We start from the raw sequence: 17,891 nt of genomic DNA, 5'->3' as shown, positions 1-17,891 counted from the left end.
CCTCATGTGGTGTCATGACCTGGTTCAATCAATATGTTTATTTTATTTTATTTTATTTTATTATTTAAATGCCTGAAATAAAGTCTGTGGTTAACACAAGCTCATGATATTTTTGTGTTTTATTCTACAACATAAATACATCATTAATGCCAACTTGTTATTTTTTAAAGCTTTCACTTGTTTTGAAAAAGGTGATTGCTAACTGGCACAAACAGGAAACTACTCACTAGTCTGCTTTTTATATCCTCATTGTGTTTATAATCACACTCCTGCAAACTGTTCTCAGGACTCAAAGTTACAGCTATTTTTTTCTTTCTTTTTTCTTTTTTAAATAAAGACTACAAGAGTTGTTGGAAGCTTAAATTGGTCATATGATGCTGCTGAAAAAAAACATTATTTGGTGTATTTGGTGTAATGCAATGTGTTTATGCGGTTTGAGGTTCAAAAAACACATTATATCCATGTAATTTACATTATTGTTTCTCCTCTATGCCCCGCCTCCTGAAACGCGTCGATTTTTACAAAGCTCATCGGTCTGAAAGGCAAAGATTGCTCTGATTGGCCAACTATTCAGTGCGTTGTGATTGACCGAATGCCTCAAGCGTGTGACGGAATTTTACGCCTCTTAACATACTATGCTATCTCCCAGCAGCACGAGACTCAGTCCAGCTGCTCTGCTCGTGCACATCCCATCATCGGTTCTCTTTTAGCAGTTCAGTGAATGTACTGTTAGGAGTAACTGAATAACTCGGGATATTGGTTTATTTCGCGTCAGAGGGAGTGTAATACACGTTTATAAACCGAATAACTTAAGTAATTTGTGGATTAGTGCATACTGTAGACGCGAACCGAAGATCCGGTTAAATAGAAAGATTAGTTCGTGATCCGGACATCACTAGACAAGGCAATCAATAACTCATTACAAACGAGGCATTTGTTGCATCCAGTGGGGACATATACTGATTATACTGTCTTTTTACGCGTTGCGTTGCGTATCGCGCCGCGTACACATAAAACCATGTCTGCACTTGTGATCTGAGAAACAACATGCCTACTCTACTGCTCAAAACTCGCGTTTGTATCATCATTGGCAAATTATCTAAAGGGGTAATACGATGCGATTTAAAATTTTCCTTTCTCTTTGGAGTGTTGCAAGCTCTTGGTGAATAAAGAAGATCTGTAAAGTTGCAAAGACTAAAGTCTCAAATCCAAAGAGATATTCTTTATAAAAGTTGAGACTTGTCCATGTCCCCCTGAAACGGCTCGTTCTAACGCACCCCCACATCTCTACATCAGTATGTGGGAAGATTTGCATAATGCCGCCCAGATGTTCATGCATAGAAAGAAGGCGTACCTTTTATTCTCGTTGTAGTATTGTTCCTGCCGCCGCCGCCATGTCGTATATACACTGTGTGTTTCACTGTGAAAGCGAAACTACTTTGTTTGGCCTTCCAAAAGAGGACAGAGCGGTGTCCAGCCCGGGGTCGTCACATGTGGTTACCGCAAGCCCAAGGTACACTCCTTCGTAGAATCCGCCTGCCACACCATTCTCAAGCCGCCCGCCTCAGCTCACTCAAGCCAGCCGCGGCTCACTCTAGACCTCTGGCCTCTGCTCACTCAAGGCCGCGGTGTGTGATGCTGCTTCGTTGAGAAAGCGAAACTACTTTGTTTTTGCCTTCCAAAAGAAGACACGACTAGAAATCATGTTTATATCACGTTTATAAGGGGTTTTATGTTTTTGTCTCGTCGCTCCGGCCGGACAAGGCATCACAATATGTTAAGAGGCATAACATTTCCGTAACACTCTTGAGGCATTCGGCCAATCACAACGCGCTGGATAGCTGGCCAATCACAGCACACCTTGCTTTTCAGAGCGATGAGCCTTGTAAAAATTGACACGTTTCAGAAGGCGGGGCATAGAGGAAAAACAATAATGTACAGTATGCGGAAAATATTGTGTTTTTTAACCTTGAACTGCATAAACACATTTCATTACACCAAATACACAAAATAATGTTCTTTTTAGCAGCATCATATGACCCATTCAAATATAAAAATCGTACCTACAGGCTGTGAGACAGAAGCACTGTTCTTTCAAAGTTTGAACTGCCCAACTTTATAGAAACAGCTGTTGTGCCACAGACGCATTGTAGGCTACTAGTTCAGGAAACAGTCCTCATCCTCCAAAAAATGCGCAGCACAAATCTGAATATTTGGGTTGAACTGTTCTGGAACAGTGTTGAAATACAACTTAACCACTGATTTCTAGATGTCCTCTTTTGGAAGGCCAAACAAAGTTTCACTTCAACGAAACACACAGCGACTCCACAACATGGCAAAAGGGTCTGGCTGCAGACTTGCACTTGCACTCTCAGACTTGCATTCTCAGACTTGCACTCTCAGACTTGCATTCTCAGACTTGCACTCTCAGACTTGCACTCTCAGACACTTGCACTTCCGGTAGTGACATTACTTAAAGTCTTTATTTTATATTTTGTTCTATTTATTTTTTGTTTGAATCTCTCAACATTTTACAACAGCAGCCAGGTGTTGAAGACAAGAAAAAAGAAACTAAATTACGAAGTCACTTGCAATCGCCACTTGCACTCTCAGCTACCTGCGAAGTCACTTGCAACCAACACAAATCGTGCATGTTGCCAATGGAGACAAGACGCTGTGGTGATTAAACGATTAAAACTAAATTAGTAACATCACGTACAGGGGTCCTGCAAGAAAAAAAAAAAGACCCGCAAATCCGTGGCCACAAAACAGCAGAATATGAATGCAATGCGCAAAGTCTCTCATTAAGCGTTTTCCTCCCGTAGAAAACATAAAAACTTAATATGGCTTATTAATGTATTAAGATGCTATTCAAATATCAAATTCAATATAGTTTATTAATATAACGAATAATGTATAAAACATGGCAAAACAGGCGCAAAACATGGCATAATGTGGCATAATAATAGACTAAGAAGATAAAGAAGAAACTCAATATGCTCCTCTTCATGATTAAAATATACATAATATGTACAGGCAACCGGGTGAGCCCAGAATAAATGCAACATGCAAAGTTTCGCGTTAAGCGTTTTTCCATATAGAATAACTGTCTACAGCTCTTTTATTTCTTTGTCTTTGTCCATTAAGTTATGCGTTTTATTTATAATGATTTTCTACGGGAGGAAATGAAACGCTTAACGAGAGACTTTGTGCATTTCGTTCATATTCTGTTCTGTGGCCGCGGATTTGCGGGTCTTGTCTTTTTCTTGCAGGACCCTGTACGTTACGGTACTAAATTAGTTTTAATCGTTTAATCACCACAGCGTCTTGTCTCCATTGGAAACACATACGATTTGTGTTGATTGCAAGTGACGTTGCAGGTAGCTGAGAGTGCAAGTGACTTCGTAATTTTGTTTCTTTTTTCTTGTCTTCATCACCTGGCTACTGTTGTAAAATGATGAGAGATTCAAACAAAAAGTAATCAATAAATAGAACAAAATAAAAAAGACGGATGTCACTAGCGGAAGCGCAAGTGTCTGAGACTGCAAGTCTGAGAATGCAAGTCTGCAGCCAGACCCTTCTCCAACATGGCAGCTGCGGCAACAGAGAGAATAAAAGTTACGCCTTCTTTCTTTGCGTGAATATTTGGGCGGCGTTATGCAAATCTTCCCACACAGTGACGTAGATATGTGGGGGTGTGTTAGAACGAGGCATTTTAGGGGGGTGTGTTTGACCCTTAACTTTTATAAAGAATATCTTTTTGGATTTGAGACTTTAGTATTTGCAACTTTACAGATCTTCTTTATTCACCAAGAGCTTGTAACACTCCAAAGAGAAAGGAAAATTTGAAATCGCATCATATGACCCCTTTAATGGTGGTAACGTAATAATTGTGTAGTATGTTTATAGCCTACGTTTACCTTTTTACTTCTGGCAAATAATTTAGGCTTCAAAATTTTGTTCAATTATGAAGATTATCATGATGAACAAAATGTATCAGAATCATAAACTTTTGTTAGTCACAAAGCTTATTTTCTACAATAATCCAAAAGCCAAAGGAAAATTCCTGTTGGGTGTTTCTGTGGGAACCAGGGTGATGGTAACTTCCGGGTTGGCATACATAATGCTGCTTTTTTCCAGTTCAGTAAAACTAAATGGAAACCAGGGGTTGCTGAGCTCCAAAAATGGCAAAAAGCAAATAAAAGTACAGTAATCATAGCTCATCACTACTGCACTTACACAGGTCATATGATCATACCGGTTTGGAACAAGATAACGTTGAGTAAACAATGACAGAATTTTAATTTTTGGGTTAAGTATTCATTTAAGAAGATACCATGAATGTCTAGAAATATTCATTCATGAACATTTGAACCAAAGCCTTGTATAGCACTTGACAAGATGGACAACAACATGCTCAAAATAGGTCATTTTTGATTCGTCGGGATAGAGCAGCGGTGACGCTTGAGTAGCCAATAAATGTACAAGACATGGAAGAAAACATCTGGAGATAAAAGTTGCTTAAATTCTTCTTCTGGAATCAAGGTGAATGTCAGTGTTTGGTTTAGAACTTATAAATAAGCTGCATGCACATCTTCTGGTGTTGTGCAATCATGAAGTGTGTATTACAAGATTTCTGACTCATAATGCGATTGTATTATGACAGTTTTCTGACTCTGAGGCAGAATATGTCTGTGCACATGCAGTGTGATTGTGTGGAGCCCAAGGCATCTGGTCTGATGGCAGCGAATGTGAAATATGCCCAAACACACACTAACACACACATTCACACATAACCTTTGAGCACAATTTGAAAATTGCTGCTAAATATAGAAAAAACACACCAGAAAGCCAAGACCTTAGGAGAAGACTTTCAGTCAGAATATAATTTCACCATTCATCCTGCTAGAAAGTGATCCTGGTATTCAATCCTTTCCTCCCCACTCTCTCGTTATCTTTTCCCTTGACAGGCAGGTTTGGTTTTCAATGAAGAGACCACCTCAGAGCTGTCTGACAATCTTAGCTGAAGACCAACGTACTTTCCACAGGAGCATTATGTATTTCTCTGTGGTGAGATTAAAAGAAAGGTTGTTTAAAAAGGAGACACTGTGATTTCTGACAACTATAAGGGCTTAAGTGTTGACAGATATATTTTATTATGCAAAGTGGTATGTGCTGTGCATGAAAGCCTGTCACTCATGCTGCCACAACCATCTCACATATTTACATCACACACAAACACACATTATTCATGCAGGGAATCAGCAATGTAGTCCGAACTGATTATTCATCATCATGTTACCCACAGACATAAGTGTACAAACACCCCGTCTCTGAATTAAAATTATGATTCCCTCTGACACACGGAAACTTCAGCCAGACTTTGATTAGATAAATGTCAGAAAATATAAGCAATGTCATTAAAGCTAAGAATTATATATTTTTTTCAGTTTATTTGAACTTTTTTTTTTTTTTTTTTAACTTTTATATATTTTAAAAAGCTTTTTAATTATTCTATTATTGTTATTTCATTAAAATTATAGGGATAGTTTATTCAAAAATGCAGTTAGTAATCATTTGCTTATGTTGTTTCATATTACTTTCTTCCATTTTTTTTCTTTACTTGTTTTAGCATTTTTATTTGTTTTAATTAAAAATGAAAATTTAGTAACCATTTACTTTTGTGTAGTTTTGTACAACTGAACTGAAGTTTATTTAATATGAAAGCAAATACTCACCTATTTTTTCCTTTTAAGGGCAAAGCACAAAGACAGACATCTGTGACATTCACTTAAATGTCAGACTCGTGTCTGTTGAATGGCCTTCACTCATGTCAGCCTTCCTCGGTTCTGCCTCTGCATCTAATAGTGTGTCTATTAGACAGATCTGTTTTTACCTGCGTGTATACAGTGCGTCTCCTGCCCTTTGCATGTTCTTCAGTTTTATTCTGCATTCAGCAAATGTTCTCGAAGTTTGCCCTGCCTTGAATATTCTCTTCCAAAGTTTGAGCATACTTTCATACTGTATGTCCAAACCACCTTTTCCTTGACATCAAAGAGTTCTCAAGCTTTGAGAAGTACAATGGCTATCACCTTCACGGATATCATAAAGAATACATCCATAAAGACCTCAAACACAGATTCACAGGCCAAATGCTTTTAATCACACTTATACAAATGTAAGATTTTAAAGAGATTTCAGACATTTCAAAAAATCTTCTTCAAATCATCTTACACTACAAAAACACTTGTCAAATATAAAAATAAACAAAGAACAAAATTATGAGGGAGCTCTTGTCGTTCACTGGTTAATTCAGGGAAGTCTGCATTAACAGCAACAGTAATCGGTGTTGATGTTTCTAGCATTTTACATTTTAAAAAAAGACATTTTTTAAATTCCATCACACAGAACTGGATTGATTTGTAGTAGGGGCAAGTCTGGTGAAGCTGAAGGGGAATGATGGGATGAGTTAAGTTCATTTGTCGGATCACATCGGGTAGTTGAGCACCACATCTTGTTTGGCCAGCTCCAACAACATAGGGTCATCGAAGAACTTGCTGATACTGACGTCCTCGCTCAAGCCCTGGAGGAAGAGAGAGAGAGAGATGATTATGATAATAATAATAATGTATGATGCATATTCAAACTAAACAAGTTGATTGACATTACAGAGACATCAAGCGTGTCTTACTTTGCGCCTGCGGGTTTTGATCATAAACTCTCTGGCCAGATGAGGGGCCGGCTGAGGCTCTAGAGGACGAATCACAATGCTCTTGTCCAGAGGATCACCGGGAACAATCTAGAGTGAGGGGCAGAGACAATAATTACACAGGACAGTGGTGAAAATCTAATGCCAGGTGACAAACATACACACACACACAGAAACAGTGTTAAAGGCAAAGGGGTCTAAGATAAGCTGCTGCTGACTCAATTTTCTGCTACTCAACATCAAACACATCAGAACTAGACACACACACACACACACACACAATTACGGGTGAATCTTACGCAAGTCACATTTACCCCAATAAAGAAAACAAAGCCTATTTTTAATTAGTACTACTTGCATTTTTACATTATCTTTGTGAAAATTCTCATTAACCATATTTTTCCAATACTCTTAAATTAAAAGTGATTCTTATTAGATTTTCTTCGTTTAAAACACTGCAATAATTTTTTTTTTGAAGCAGCATACATTAAAGTACAGCAAATACTATTGTGTCTAAATTCATTCTATATTTTCTTCATCAAATTCTCACTTTTTAAATTCACCAATTCCATTTTTTTTTTATTTGTAATTATCTATTATTTCATTTGAATCTTAAATCTCATTTGGTTCTTACAGTAAAAATACTGTAAGACATTTTTCAATAATCCATAAATTAATTTAACAACAACAACAACAATTACTATAATAATTTACCAATTAATATAATTTAAATACTTAAATATTGATATTACTGTTTCATGAATTGCCTTCATGAATGTCACGATAGAAAAAAAAAATCATAATGGCCCTAGAAATAGGCTTCAGTTTGTTTAACCAAATTTTCTATTGTTAATTTCCAATGGTGAATCTCATTTTCTCTCATAAAAAATACTGAAATACAAAAAAAAACCCCAGCATAAATTAATAACTTTATAATTTTAATAACAACGATTTATAAATTATATTAATAATTCAGCAAATTATTGTAAATATAATTTCCTCATATATAAATCATCAAACTACTGTTTTAATTAAATGCCATAAAAATGTCATGTAAAAAAAAAAAAATCCAGGTCGCAAATTAAAATTAAAATTAGAAATCATATTTTGCTAAAAGAATGTATGATTTCTTATTTACATTTTTTTTTCATTGGGTGAAATATGATCTGGCATGTTTTTGACGGGTTTTGTGAGGTTCACTTGCACATAATACTTCTTACACTCATTTAAACACACAAACACACACGCAAGTAACAAGAAAAAAAAATGTGGGTGAGTTTGTACCTGCCAGTGGTGGAACACACTGAGCGCGAAGGCCTGGCCCTGCGTGTGTGTGCGGAGATCAGTTTCAAAGCCAAACGAGTCAATAGCGGGAATGAAAGCCTTGATGGCGTAGAGAGGAGAGCCAGGGATTGGCGCATCCTGTGTCACATGACCTCTACGGGACACAGAGACAAGAGATCAGTCAGAGGCTTGTTCTAAAAAGAGACTGTCTTTATTAGAGACTTGCTGACTTGAGCAACAATCTGCTTAATGTGAGTGAGTGTGTGTTAACAGATGAGGAGTCAGCAATGTCTTATGTGTATTGTACCTCCTGCGTGCCAGCACCGTGTACACAGCAGAAACGCAGTCAGCAGGGGCCTGAACCTCCACAAAGTAATAGGGCTCCATCAGCCTGGGCGTGGCCTACAGAAACCAACCAATCACAAAGCAGGGAAAAAAGAGAGGGAGGGCAAGTGAGAAAACCAATAATGATAATCAACTTAATCTACTGAACTAAGTTAATGGATCACGTAATTGAATGAAACCGTCCAATAAGACTAATGGAAACAATGATTACACAGAGAAAGGAAACAGAGGAAGATGGGGGGGGATATAAATTACCATCAGGAAGGCAGAGTAGACGACTCTGCGAGCTGTAGGGATGACCTGTCCTCCTCCTCTGTGCAGAGGCTCCTGAGCGATCACTGCGTCCAGGATCTTAAACTTCACGTTGCGGATTGCTGAATGCAGGGAATGACCAGGCGATATATTTTTTATTTAGTACAAACAGAAAAACCAAACTGTAGCCAATTACAAAGAAGTAATTTACATATGAATAACTTAAAGATACAGCAACAAAAACAGCCTTTTTAATTGTGAGGGTCAAAAAGAGGATGGAAAACGGCAATGAAAGAAAAAGAGGGGAAGAAAATTTAACGCTACAAAAGTGCAAGTAGACATCACAACAGTTTAATGTATGTAAAACATTAACTTTACGTGAGTGTTCAATGATGGCAAAGGAAAACAATGTAAATACCATATTAGCTGATATATATCAAATATCAGCTGATATCAATATACAGAACACTCCTAATTTAATTCCTAATGAAAGTTTATTTACCCTAAGAATGTTTTATTCATTCTATGGTGTTTTTTTAGACTGTTCTGTCTTTGTAACCACTGAAACCTCTCATATAAAATGTAATGCATTGTCTTACGTTCATCACACAAAGGACCCTCGCGTGTGCCCCACTGGAAGCCCTGTACAATGCTGTCCTTCACTGAGCCCAGAAGAGCTTTATCTACCTACAACACACACAGAGAATGAAAACAGTTATCGCGTTATTTAGCTGTCAACAAGCATGCCAGTGCACGACTTCTCACAAAAACAGACAGACAGTCACATACAACATGCCAATTTTTTTCACCTCTGATTGCCTGGCAAAACACACTCCAAACAATGACACACCAACACATCCATGCCAAAAGATTTTAACACACACACATCTACATTCAAATGGCCAAAGGCACTATTTTCATTTATTTGTCAACAGAGTCAGAGATGAAGTCAAACCTTTTCTAAATGAATTTGCTACCCAATTACGCCTGAATTTTATTAGAAAAAAAATAATAATTAAATTAACCTTGCAGAGCATGATTAATGTCAGCTGATTACCTCAGAGGGCAAAGTGTCATCTACTAAAATGTTGGGCCCGGTTGTGTCAGGACCAAAAGCCCAAATTGAACGAGCTGCTAGCAAATCCCAGTCATACTTTGTCTGGAAAAACTCTCCCAACTTCTTTCTATAGAGAGAAAAAGACAGAAGCATTTATTGGTTTTAAGATAGTTAACAGATTATAGGTTTGTGGGTGGTAAAATATTTTAATGTTTTTGAAAGAAGTCTCTTATGCTCACCAAGGCTGCATTTATCTGATCAATTAATCTGATTAATACAGTTAAAACAGTAATAATATGAAAATTTTTTGTGCTGATTTTATCTAGTTATATTATTTATTTTTTGTTGTTATAATTGTTATGTGTTTTTTTTTTTAGTTTTATTATAGAGTTATTTGTGTTATATTTATAATGTGTTTATTCTACAGCTTTGACGTGTTTTTACCTGTTCCATGTGATCTGCACCACCTCGTTCTCAATGTCTTCGGCCAGACCCTTCTCCAATGGCTCAGCAATCATGGTGATCTTATTCCTTCCAATCACACACAGAGTAACAAATCACACATACATATACAAACACTGATGCACGGCAAGACTTTTACAGGTCACTTAAAAAAAGAAATCATCAGAACTGGGTTTCTAAATGGTGGTGTTGAGAAAAAGGAAGTTTGTTTCTTACTTTTTATTGGGCGTTTCCGCAAAACACTTCAGGGAGGACGTCTCTACCACAGTCTCACAGAAGGTCACCACTGGATCAGCCACCTAGAGCAAGTTATCAAAGAGAAATCACATGAAAACAAAAAGCATAGGCAAGAAGGGAGAAAAGAAAATTCTATGACAGCAAAAGAGCACCTTAATGTCGATCTCAGAGTACATCTTCCGCAGGTCGTGCATTACACAGTCCAGGTACAGCTCACCTGTCCCAAGAATCACATGTTCACCTGACTCCTCCACCTGAACACACACAAACCAGCACAGATTAATAAGAAAAAAGTCAGTAATACATCTTAGTTATGAATCTTGAAAATGTCATAAAGTAACCCTGCTGACTGCCACTGCAAGTATAAGTGATATTCGGTTTGGACCAGAGGCTTAAATCATGACAAAAATAAGGTTTTAAAACAATATTGGTATAGTTGGTTGTTCTAGGGAGTGTTACCTTTGTTGTAAGTGATGGATAACTCTTGTTGACTTTTCTGAGTCCATCCAACATCTTGGGCAGTTCTGAGGGATTGACCGGCTCCACAGCGATTTTTATCACCGACGCTGTGTTAAACTTCAATGGCCTGAAGATCTGAGCCTACTCACACCAGTACAAAGAACATTCAGCTTCCAAAGTCTCTTTAATTAACACTGCTTTGTTTCAAATAAACCTCTCTCTCTTTCCTACCTCTTCATTTCCACGAGGCTCTGTGATTGTGGCCGTTTTAACAATAGGCTGGTCGCACCCTTCGATCAACACCCAGTTACCAGCAGGGACACGATTCACTTCAATCTGATACTTGCATAACAACACATTAAACATAACATTTACAAAGACTACAGTGAAAAAAATAATACTGATGAATAGTACATTTTTTACAATTCATTACAAAGAAACAACAAGTAATGCATCGAAAAAAGTGTGACATTTAGAAGTAGATGAAAGACTGAAATAGTATTTTTTTTTGTAAAACGTTCTCCAATAATCTTTTACTTTTATCTTTTACCTCAAGATGGCATAAAATGATGTAAAATAAAACAAAACAATCATTAAAATAATAATAGTTTTGAAAAAAACTAATTTTTAAAGTGTGGCTTCTAGAACCAAATTAATAAAATCATATAACTGCATGGGCATTTTATATATATTTAAAAGATCCTTATCCTTAAATCCTGAACAACTAGAAAAGACATGGGGCCTTCAAATATTGGTGTGAAAAATGGGGGACCATGGACTAATAATGCTAGCAAAAAAAATTATCAGAAAGACATGTGATGGTCACCTAGCAACAGAAATCCACAGGCGTCCCACAGTGCAGATCTGAGAGTCCTCCTCATCCTCCAGGCTGTAGTTCTCTCCCAGAACCTTCACCGGCTGACCCGCCTGCAGGGTTCCGCTCAGGACTCGACCAAACGCGTGGAACTGCACGCCATCATCTGTGCTGTACATCTTAGTGGTGTGGCACATCAGTGGACCCTAAGAAAAAATAAAAGAGTTTGACTTACTTCTTTGGGCCTGTGTCACTGAGATACTTTCATTTTTAGGCTTGTTAGAAGTGGATACATTTTTATTTGCCAAGACAACATGTGCATTAACTATATTTACCAGATACATTTTAAAACGCACACAAGGAAAAGTCATGTGATAGAATAATTCACTTAGAGAAGAAAAGAAAACATTTCGCTCTGGTCATTCTGAAACGCTGGAGCCAAAGCTTGTCATCGAAATGATTTACTACTCCCAGACCTGTCTGACACGCTGTCGCTCCCAGACATAAAGCATCTGCCACAGGGTTTTTTTCTGTATGCTCTGAACCACAAATTATTTATTACTATTTATCTAATAAAAGAACTACAGTGGCATCCCCAATGGCAACGACTTCCATTTCCATTTTGTCCCAATTTACATTCACATACACACACACACTACCGTTCAAATTTTTAGAGTCAGTAAGATTTTTTTTCTGGAATTTTTGTTTTAAATACTTTAAAACATTTCTAAATATCTTATCAGCCCCAACATTTTTAACACCGTGTATAAAGTGATGATTTTGTCCTTTTGAACACTAGGGATGGAAACTCGTACAAGCTGAATGTCACAGCACTGACATCATTCTCTGCAGATCCCACACTTACATCAGGGTCACACTCAGACATAGTCTCTCCGAGGTCTGAGTCCAGTCCACCTGTGTAGCTGTGCTCTATCTTGGCTTTGGCACCCCCCTGAGGAGATGGTATGTGTTGCACGCACATGTCCACAAAGCCTGTTGAATTAGCACATAATATTAGACCGAACGAACCTCACAGGCGTGCAAGAATTATAATTTATTACACACACAAAAAAGAAACTTGCCTGTAAACTCTCCAAAAAAGCGGTTACAAACAAGGCGCAGCAGAGGTCTGATGTTGAGCTTTAACTCCTCTTTAGTCAGGTGAATGCCGAGCTCATCCAAGACACGAGGCAGAGACGTATCCACATCCCCCACCACCTACACACACACACCACAGTTATACAGCCTAGATGTTAGTGTGTGTTTGACTGCCTATTTCTGCCTGAATGAGCATACATTTTACCCAAGTAAAGTGACTCTGGGTGTATTTCTCACCTGTGAAAGAATCTTGTACAGCGGCTCCAGAATGAATTCAACAAAGCTGCGCTGAGAGTTGCTGTTGGGGGCTTTCTTTGTGAATTTCCTCCTGACAGGCACAGAACGCGACCATTTACAATCAAGAACCAAAAAACATGTGTCCATTATGCAAATTGTCTGTGAAATAAAATTAGCTTGAGATTCTTACGTTTTAGGGTTGAAGTAAATGTCTCCCCACAGTCTTTTGGCAAACTCCATGTAGTTGATGTCACCTGGAAAACAATTGAGAGGAAAACAAGGTTGAGGTTTTCAGACAGAAGCATCGAGGATGCATTTGAACAATATTTTAATGTTTGCATTGCTCACCATAAGTGTCTGAATAGATTTTGGCAAAGGAGCCAAGAGTGAAGCAGATGCTGTATTGTGAGGAAGCGAAACACACGTTCCCTAGCAGGGGAGACACAATCAGAGACTCATCTGTGGAGTATGTGCTGCCAGAGGAAAAAAAACAGAGATAATTATTCTTTGGAATTTCAAACTGCTTGGTAAAAACAATTAAATTCATGAAGCAAGTGAAAAATACGAGAAAGTAAAAGACAAATAGTAGTTCTAGGATTTGTTTCAATAGCATGTAGTATCTACAAAAACATCTTCCTGTAAACATTGTGGGGTACCTCAGCAAGCCGTTGACCTCATCCACAATGTGGCGCAGTTTGTAGTAGGCATCAGTAGGGGGCAGCTTGAGCTACACGATCAGACGATCCACTTTATTAATACAGATAGTGATGGCCAACTTCTCCTGCACTGCATGCTTGATCAGTCGCTCAGTGTTCAGCATCACCTGAACACATTCAAAAGTTTAAACTTACATTACACAATATAAGCTTACAAAAACATTATGTTAAGATGATGATTTATATAACAGTGCATTATGACGACAACAACATAATAACTGCAGTACTGGAGCCAAAAACCTGACATTAGCAGTAGACTGTGTATGTGTGAACTCACCCCCTCAGCAGCATCGATAAAAAGCACAATGCCGTCAGACAGTCTGACTGATGATGTCACCTCATCAGAGAAATTCACATGACCTGAGGACGAGTTCAAGAGATAAATCTCCTGCTTTTGCACAGCAAATAGTTTACTTATAGTTTTCTAAGTGATATTTTAAACATATGTCAGATACGTCGTTGTGTGTGTAAAGATGAGCACAGGGAAGAGTGAAAGAGGGCAGGAAGTACCTGGTGTGTCCATGATGTTGAAGAGGTAGGATTTGCCCCGAGAGTCAGGCAGCACCATGGTTACAGGTGTACTCTTGATGCCAACTCCCCTCTTGTGAGAAAACACAAAAACTTACATGAGATACTGAATGCACTTGCTTACAATCAGACAATTTAACTGATTTCTTACCTCTTGCTCTGTGAAGAGGATATCGGTGTATCGTAACTGTGAAAAAGTAAAAGATCAATATTGTAAAATATTCAGTGTTACTGTAGAGCGAAACATTGAATGTCATCTTATCTGTTCAACAAAACACCTCTCTGCATGTGAAAAGCTGTAGATGTAATTTTTTCCCCCCACACACTTAAACATATATACAAATAAGCAGAAATTACAAAGAAAAATAAACACAGACACATTTATACTTCTTTATTAAAAACACAATAATATAAATAAATATATAACAACTAAAACCAATGGTGTATTTTATTAATATTCATATTCTTAATATAAACAACAAATACATATTGTTTATATTTAATAACGATATACTTACATCAGAGTCATCTCTCTTACGGATTTCAGGATGCGTCTGTTCAATGAGGCAGTCCACAAAGCAAGTCTGTGGGGACAAACAAATGCATTTTAGCTTGCACTCAAAATTAATGAAATCAAACTCAGCACATATAAAAAGCACCACATGACGCACCTTGATTTATTAGACAAAACTGAACAAGCATGACAGTGTCCTTTACCTTGCCATGGTGTAAATGTCCACACAAGGTGACATTTCTGATCAGTTCTGAGCTGTCCATCAAATCAGCAAGGAACCTGTGGACAGACATGCATGTAACAATATGCAATTCAAACAAACAGGGAGAGAGAGAAACAACACAACAGTGAACTCACTCCATGTCATAGACGGTGGCGGGAAGCTCTTGCTCCATCAGAGTGAACTTCTTCATCTTCACAGGTTTGATGATGGGCTCTGAGAAGGAAATAAAATGATACACATTTGATTTTGCACTGGGTGTGCACGTAGTGCATAAACTAGTATTCCACCAGCATGTCTGTTACCTGTCAATGGCTGTGTATCTTCTTCTTGGACGATAGTCTCCACCTCAGGACCATAAACTTCCTCAGCTGTGGGATAATATTTTTTATCCTCATGCAGAACCACCTCCATACCACCACCACCCTCCTCCTCATCAACCTCAGCCTGGTCTTCATCATCATCCTCCTCATCCGCCTGCAATAAGAAAAACTGCACTCAGATCCCACTTATATTTACTGCAACTTGCACAAAAAAATAACATCTTTTACAGGCTTAATTTTTGTGATTTACAGGTTTCTATTGTAATATACACAAATGAACAGAGGTCCATAAAACATCTGAGACGCACCTCATCAGCATCCCGGTCCTCTGCATCTACTTCCTCATCTTCATCAGAGTCCAGCTCTGGGCCAATATAGTTTCCGAACTCATCATAAAGATCCGTCTCCATGCTGACGAGCTCTGATGGGACAAAACAGATTGAAATGACATTGTTCCACTGCAGAGAAGTTTTCAGCATGCGATTTCATTCAATTAACGTGCAGAGCTATGATCTTTAAACAAAATATGACTACTTTGAAAACGTTAAAGTAGAAGATTAAAACTTAAACTTTCTTATGATTCTGTTCATGATGTTTCATATGATGATTAACTACTGTTACTCCTTCACAAATACTGCGCACAATGCTATCTCTGTAGCTCCATGAGTTTATCTTTCAGAGCCCAGTAAACACCGCCAATATTACACACACAGAATGTTCATATGCAAGATGATGAAACAAATTACTAACTTGCTGATAATCACAATATATCTAAGAGTTAAGGGTTTAGAAAAGCCTCAAAGAAAGCGGTTAACACATCTGAACGCGCAACAAACGTTCGACAGAATACGAATGAATGAATGGCTCATTAAATAATCTTTCATTTCTGTCCACAGCATGTAAGTGCACTATGTATAAAAGTTGTATACCTGTATGCGACTGTTTATGCCTGGGGTGATTTTATTGTTGTTTCAAAGTTATCCCTCGTACTGTGTCCAAACCATGCACCGCGAGGTCCTCACTCAGAGCAACGTATGTCGTACGTTGGTGACGTCATCATCCGTCGCCATGCACGTTGCCTGTTTGAAAAACAATTCCCGGGTAAAAAAGGATGTTCTTGGAAAAAAATAAAAGCAAAAAAACTTCTTTGCTTCAAAAATGATGATGATTATTATTATTATGGAATATGATTAATACATTTTATTTAATAATTGTGTTATAATTTTGATTAAACTCCATTTACATGTTCTTAAATATACTAATAGAAACCATAGGCCATTAGAGTCTCTTTAAATAAATACAGCCATCAAGATTTTAAATGATTTGTCAAATACAGGTGCATCTCAATAAATTAGAATGTTGTAGAAAAGTTCATTTATTTCAGTAATTCAACTCAAATTGTGAAACTCATGTATTAAATAAATTCAATGCACACAGACTGAAGTAGTTTAAGTCTTTGGTTCTTTTAATTGTGATGATTTTGGCTCACATTTAACAAAAACCCACCAACTCACTCTCTCAACAAATTAGAATATGGTGACATGCCAATCATCTAATCAACTCAAAACACCTGCAAAGGTTTCCTGAGCCTTCAAAATGGTCTCTCAGTTTGGTTGACTAGGCTACACAATCATGGGGAAGACTGCTGACCTGACAGTTGTCCAGAAGACAATCATTGACACCCTTCACAAGGAGGGTAAGCCACAAACATTTATTGCCAAAGAAGCTGGCTGTTCACAGAGTGCTGTATCCAAGCATGTTCACAGAAAGTTGAATGGAAGGAAAAAGTGTGGAAGAAAAAGATGCACAACCAACCGAGAGAACCGCAGCCTTATGAGGATTGTCAAACAAAATCGATTCAAGAATTTGAGTGAACTTCACAAGGAATGGACTGAGGCTGGGGTCAAGGCATCAAGTGCCACCACACACAGACGTGTCAAGGAATTGGGCTACAGTTGTCGTATTCCTCTTGTTAAGCCACTCCTGAACCACAGACAACGTCAGAGGCGTCTAACCTGGGCTAAGGAGAAGAAGAACTGGACTGTTGTCCAGTGGTCCAAAGTCCTATTTTAAGATGAGAGCAAGTTTTATATTTCATTTGGAAACCAAGGTCCTAGAGTCTGGAGGAAGGGTGGAGAAGCTCATAGCCCAAGTTGCTTGAAGTCCAGTGTTAAGTTTCCACAGTCTGTGTTGATTTGGGGTGCAATGTCATCTGCTGGTGTTGGTCCATTGTGTTTTTTGAAAATCAAAGTCACTGCACCCGTTTACCAAGAAAGTTTGTAGCACTTCATGCTTCCTTCTGCCTACAAGCTTTTTGAAGATGCTGATTTCATTTTCACCTGCCCACACTGCCAAAAGCACCAGAAGTTGGTTAAATGACCATGGTGTTGGTGTGCTTGACTGGCCAGCAAACTCACCAGACCTGAACCCCAGAGAGAATCTGTGGGGTATTGTCAAGAGGAAAATGAAAAACAAGAGACCAAAAAATGCAGATGAGCTGAAGGCCACTGTCAAAGAAACCTGGGCTTCCATACCACCTCAGCAGTGCAAACTGATCACCTCCATGCCAGGCCGAATTGAGGCTGTAATTTGTGCAATGGGTTTCCCTACCAAATATTGAGTACATGTACAGTAAA

General features: G+C 38.1%; 1 protein-coding gene across 1 annotated transcript; it reads right to left on the bottom strand.

Moving 5' to 3' along the window:
• Positions 1–6,140: 6,140 nt before the first annotated feature.
• LOC109088383 (116 kDa U5 small nuclear ribonucleoprotein component) lies at positions 6,141–16,153 on the bottom strand. Its single transcript, XM_042726757.1, is given in 28 exon segments — positions 6,141–6,583; positions 6,692–6,799; positions 7,994–8,147; positions 8,301–8,395; positions 8,594–8,712; positions 9,190–9,277; positions 9,648–9,774; positions 10,092–10,178; positions 10,326–10,408; positions 10,499–10,600; positions 10,806–10,946; positions 11,037–11,148; positions 11,632–11,825; positions 12,485–12,612; positions 12,702–12,837; positions 12,955–13,045; positions 13,145–13,208; positions 13,303–13,427; positions 13,611–13,777; positions 13,948–14,030; positions 14,181–14,271; positions 14,350–14,385; positions 14,717–14,782; positions 14,916–14,991; positions 15,070–15,148; positions 15,238–15,409; positions 15,564–15,676; positions 16,006–16,153. Coding segments are annotated over 27 exon segments (2,922 nt in total). The 5' UTR covers positions 15,666–15,676; positions 16,006–16,153; the 3' UTR covers positions 6,141–6,487.
• Between the last annotated feature and the right edge of the window lie 1,738 nt (positions 16,154–17,891).

The sequence above is a fragment of the Cyprinus carpio genome, chromosome A3 (genome assembly GCF_018340385.1).
Source record: "Cyprinus carpio isolate SPL01 chromosome A3, ASM1834038v1, whole genome shotgun sequence".
Classification (NCBI taxonomy): Eukaryota; Metazoa; Chordata; class Actinopteri; order Cypriniformes; family Cyprinidae; genus Cyprinus; species Cyprinus carpio.
Note: the sequence above shows the minus strand (reverse complement) of the source record. Positions and strands in the feature narration are given on the sequence as shown.